This window comes from Carcharodon carcharias, chromosome 34 (genome assembly GCF_017639515.1).
Source record: "Carcharodon carcharias isolate sCarCar2 chromosome 34, sCarCar2.pri, whole genome shotgun sequence".
Lineage (NCBI taxonomy): Eukaryota > Metazoa > Chordata > Chondrichthyes > Lamniformes > Lamnidae > Carcharodon > Carcharodon carcharias.
This window is the reverse complement of record NC_054500.1, coordinates 2581317-2587044: the sequence shown is the minus strand read 5'-3', so window position 1 is coordinate 2587044 and position 5728 is coordinate 2581317. Positions and strand designations below refer to the sequence as shown.

The 5728-nt window shown below is 44.8% G+C and overlaps 1 protein-coding gene across 1 annotated transcript; it reads left to right on the top strand.

Annotated features, from left to right (window-relative positions):
- Positions 1-727: 727 nt before the first annotated feature.
- Positions 728-2376, top strand: LOC121272514 (calcium-dependent serine proteinase-like). Its single transcript, XM_041179128.1, has 2 exons — positions 728-764; positions 1694-2376. The coding sequence occupies exons 1-2, from the start codon at positions 728-730 to the stop codon at positions 2374-2376; spliced, it is 720 nt and encodes a 239-aa protein (XP_041035062.1).
- The last annotated feature ends 3352 nt before the right edge of the window (positions 2377-5728 follow it).

Sequence of the window (5728 nt, the reverse complement as noted above, 5' to 3'; positions counted from 1 at the left end):
TTGTGATCTCAAAAGCTGGAGCAGAGATGATTGGAATTGTGATTGTGGTAAGTACGTACCTTTTAATTAATGTAGCCAACTCCTAGTCTTTACTTTCCCGTGTGTGTTAGGCCAATTTATTGTAAATGGAGGTCAAGGATGCCTCTTGTTAAACAGTGCAATATAGCAGTCTACAGCGTCTATTTATTAAGAGCTTCTCTAACGACAGCAACCAGAGTCTATTGAAAGATTACACTCCGTAAAACTGTCTACACTGTCTATTTTCTTTAAAGCTTCTTTGAACTGTGAACAAACCGAGTGCATTTAAACAATGTGCCATAGCAGACAGCCTATAGATGCTGTGTAGGAAGTGTTGCAATTAACGTCATCAGATTCTATATAAACTGCACACCTCAGCAAACAATCTACTGTTTATGAAAGAGTCCCGATGAACTACAGCAAACAGAACATGACTGAAGCTATAGTAATGCACCCGAAGAGAAGCAGAGGGATATGGCTAGCAAAATTGCAGTGAGCAGAGAATTGTAATAAAATATAAATGGTGCGCAGGAAAATCAAGATCAGTCATGATTGACACGGGGAAATGCCCCAATCAGCTCCATTCTAGCTGGAATAAAGTTATGTCTGTACATAAACTTCTTTCTCTGACTGCTATCTCTTTCCATTTATATGCTTTTCCGCACCAGTTGTCTTTAACTACTTGGACAATGCTGAATAGATAGATGCCATGAGTGGGCAGAAGACCCTGCCAAAGTGCAAACCAGGTAAATATCTCTGAGAGTGTAATGAGTAGCAAAGTAGCATAAATCATTTATTGATAACTCACAGGAGGCCATTTGCCCCATTGTGCCTCTGCTGGTTCTTTGATAGAGCTATCCAATTAATACGACTTGTCCTTGCACTTTCCCCACAGCCCTGCAAATTATTGTCCCTTTTAAGTATTTATCCAATTTTCTTCTGAAAGCTATTACTGAATCTGCTTTTCTTCCACTGCTATTTCAAGCAGTACATTGCAGATCATAATAACTCAACGGTGTTAAAAAACTGTTTTCTCAGGTCAGCACTAGTTCTTTTCCCAATATCTTGAACTGTTTCCTTTGGTTGCCGACCATCCTGCAAGTGCAAACAGTTTCTCCTTAGTTATCAAAATCCCTCTTCATTGTGAATACCTCTATTGAATCTCCCCTTAACCGTCTCTGCTATACAAAGAACAGTCCCAGCTTCTCCAGTCACTCCACAATGACTGAAGTCTCTCATGCCTGGTACCATTCTGCTAAATCTCCTCTTGCACTTGCTCCAAGGCTTTAACCTCCTGAAAGTATGGTGAACAGAATGGCCCACCATGCTTCAGCTTGGGCCTATGCAATAACTTCAAAACAGATTATCAGCCATTCAGGGCTGCTTTCTTTGCTGAGATCTCTGTGGAGATTCTCCCTTCCTGATCACTAGTTATTCGACTGAGGGAGGGCGCGCACAATGGGCAATGTTGCAGATGACCTTTTTGGTTCTATGTCATTTCAATGCCCGCCAAGCAGGGCGTGTAGCAGGGGTTGTTGATGTGACACCACACCTCTGTGTGCTGTCTCCCAAATGAAATACAAAGCAGGGCTCGTGTGTCTGGTGTTCAACAGTTTTGTCACTTTGAAGATGATCCGAGAACTTTTCAGCTCCTTCAATTTTCATCTGTCCCCAGTCTGTGGGAATTGCCTACTCTCCTCCAAAACTGGCCATATTTTTGGCGGAAAGCAGGCAAAACTGGGCTATTTCCCCTGGCAGTTGCAGTTGGTCACCACCAGGGGCGAGATGGGTGGTGGAGCCCTGATCTCTGACAGATGGGTGCTGACCGTGGCTCACCTCTTTGATAACTTGCTCCAGGTGGAAATCCATGGTGGATTGGTTGATCTAAGGGGAAGAACACCAGAAGGTGAGCTCCCCATGGAATTGGCCTTCATCCACCCCAGCTATAGGGAGCAAGTTGTGGGCAGACAGCCTAATTTCAATCATGACATTGCACTGATCAAGCTCCGAGAGAAGGTTAAACTGGGATCCAGTTTATCCCCCGTGTGCCTGCCTGGACCAGGAGGGGCATCTCTCCCGGAGGATGGTTCATTGGGTTATATTTCAGAGTCGGGTAAGATGGAAAAGGGGAGACTTGCCATGATTCTACAGTATGCTGAGGTACCCATCGTCAGCATGGATGAGTGTAAGAATTCCAACTACGATGGGCCAAAGCCCATTTTCACCCTTAACATGATCTGCACTGGACTACCAGTCATTGCCTCCTGCCAAGGGGACAGCGGGGGCCCCTATGTGTTCATAGACCCTCTGAATCCCACTCACCACATTGTCAGGGTGATCATGTTGTTTGGATGCTAGGGATGCTGCAGTTATGGGGTATACACCCATGTGAGGAACGATCTGGACTGGACGAAGACAACCATGAAGGAACACGAGGACAAAGAGATCCGACTCGGTAGTCATATAACTGTACTCATCCATTGTGATATCAATCATAATAAAATATAATCTCCCTGTTCCCACATTCTCTCCTCTTTCCCCCTCTAACCTGTTCCCCTCGCTCTGAGAAACATTATGTTTTGTTTCTTTCCCTCTCTATCTCATATGAAAACCTGATTGAAAAGAGCTATGAAATATTCCTCTCTCAATTTAAAATAATGACAAGACATTGCTGTGTGTGCACGTTTTTATTTATTAAATGTTTAAATGGAGAAAAAAAGCTGAATTGTTAACTAATATGAGACAGAGAGAGAGAGGTGAATAGAGGGAGAGAGAGACTCAGAAAAAGAGAGAAAGACACAGTGAAAGAGAGACACAGAGACTGACAGAGAGGCAGAGAGACATACACAAGAAGAAGGCTAAAAGAAAGAGATGCAGGGAAATAGACAGAGCGAGAGACACAGAGACAGACAGAGAGTGAAGTGCACTGAGAGACACACAGATTCACACACAGATACACTAGGAGGGAGGCAGACAGAGATTTGGACAGAGCGATAGAGAAAGACACAGAGTGAGACAGAGGCACACACATAGAGATGCAGAAAATGACGTGCAAGCAGAGGAAAAGAAGTAGGGAGAAACAGAGAGGTAGACATATATAGATTGATAGAGGAACAGAAGGATGCACAGCGAGGGAGCGAGAGAGAGATGGACAGGCACAGGGAGACATAGGGAGAGAGACAGAAAACCCGAGACACACAAACAGAGAGAGAGAGAGAGAGACAGTTGTTGGCAGGCTTAAAAGTGGACAAGTCTCCAGATCCGGATGACTTGTGTCCCAGGCTACTGAGGGAGGCAAAGGAAGAGATCGCAGGGGCTCTGACCCAGATTTTCAATTCCTCCAAGGCCACGGGAGAGGTGCTAGAGGACTGGAGAACAGCTAATGTGGTTGCGCTATTTAAGAAGGCTCGTAGAGGTAAGCCAAGGAACTAAAGACCAGTGAGTCTCACGTCAGTGGTTGGGAAACTATTGGAGAAAAATCTGAAGGAGAGAATCTATCACCACTCAGAGAGGCAAGGTTTGATCAGGGATAGTTTGCATGGCTTTGTCAGAGGAAGGTCATGCTTAACCAATATGATTGAATTCTTTGAGAGGGTGAGAGGTGTGTAGATGAGGGTAGTGCAGTTGGTGTGGCTTAAATGGATTTCAGCAAAGCCTTTGACAAGGTCCCACATGGGAGACTTATATAGAAGGCAAATGCACATGGAATACAGGGTAATTTGATAAGGTGGATTCAAAATTAGGTTAGTTGTAGGAGACAGAGGGTGATGACAGAAAGATGCTTTAGTGACTGGAAGCCAGTGTCCAGTGGCATAACACAGGGATCTCTGTTGGTCCTCATGTATATAAATGACATTGATGTCGATGTGGGGCGGTGGGACTAGCAAGTTTGCAGATGACACAATGATTGGCCGGGAGGTTAACAGTGAAGTTGTGTGTGTTGGGCTACAGGGACATATAGATGGGATGGTCAAATGGGCAGATAAGTGGCAGATGGAATTTACCCCTGAAAAGTGTGAGGTGATACACTGTGGAATGAGTAACTTGGCAAGGAAATTTTCAATGAACGGCATGACACTGGGACGTTCTGAGGAACAAAGGAACGTTGTGTGTGTCTCCATAGCTCTCTGACGGCAGAGGAGCATTTTAGTGGGGTGGTGAAAAAGGCATATGGGACACGTGCCTTTATCAATTGAGGCATAGATTACAAAAGTAGGAAGGTCATGTTGGAGTATTGTAGAACCTTGGTGAGGCCACAGCTGGGGTACTGTGTGCAGTTCTGGTCGCCACATTATAGAAAGGATGTGATTGCACTGGAGAGTGTGCAGTGGAGATTCACCAGGATGTTGCCTGAGATGAAACATTTAAGTTATGATGAGAGGTTAGATAGACTTTGGTTGTTTTTATTGGAGCAGAGAAGATTGAGGAGTGGACTGATAGAGGTGTACAAGATTATTAGGTGCATGGACAGGGTGGATAGGGAGCAGCTGTTCCCCTTAGTTGAAGGATCAGTCACGATGGTACATAAGCTCAAGGTGAGGGGCAGGTGGTTTACGGGGATATGAGGAAAAACTTTTTTACCCAGAGGGTGGTGATGGTCTGGAATGCACTGCCTGGGAGGGTGGTGGAGACGTCTTGCCTCACATCCTTTAAAAAGTACCTGGATAAGTACTTGGCATATCATAACATTCAAGGCAATGTGCCAGGTGCTGGTAAATGGGATTAGGTAGGTAGGTCAGGTGTTTCTCATGTGTTGAAGCAGACTCAATGGGCAGAAGGACCTCTTCTGCACTGTGTGATTCTGTTATTCTCTGATTCTGTGACATAGGGAAAGACACACACAGAGACGCAGAGAGAGAGAGAGAGAGAGAGAGATAGGCAAAGACACACACACACACACACACACACACACACACAAAATGAGTGAGATACACAGAAAGTGAGAGTGAGTCAGACAGAGGGAAAGAGGCAGACAGGGAGGCAGATGCAGAGAGAGAGATGCGTAAAGAGAGAGACAGAGAGATATTTAGAGAGAAGCACCATTACACACTATGCCTCTCTACCTATCTCTCTCTGGATAGACCCCCCAAAACGGGGATCTTTATTTAGAGGAGGTGGGTGCAGGAAGGAGTTTGGCGCATCATCCCTGGATGCAGATCGGAAGCAGCCACAGGGGCTTCCAAGTGCTGAATTGGGCTAATTAATAGGTCTGCCTCTGTTCTCTGCCGCTTCATCTCAGTTGATTTGTTAAATATTAGGCCCCATAAGTGCCAGCCATAAACCCACTTACTGCCACTTCCCCTTCCCCATGTTCATACATGCCAACTCATGACCTGCCCACCCACCCCCATGGCCCCTCATAGCCCCCAAGCCAACTTAGTGCCAACTCATGACTTCTCATCACATGGTCTTTCATAACCCTTGTGTCAAATTATTACCAATTTATGCTCCCCACCTCTATTTACCTTTATACTCTCCATGCCAACTCACCCAGTATCCACCAGGAGCGATGCTGAGCTGAAATGAATTAAAGTTCTAAATAACTATTACTTCACGATATATATAAACAGTTTCATTCATACTCAATACCTTTAAATCCCTTTAGGAACTTAGATCCTTATAAAACTAGCATTGTATTCATTACTCCACATAACTCCTTTGAACTGTCAGTCAAACTGTAAACTTACAACACCCTACTGTGATAATGATA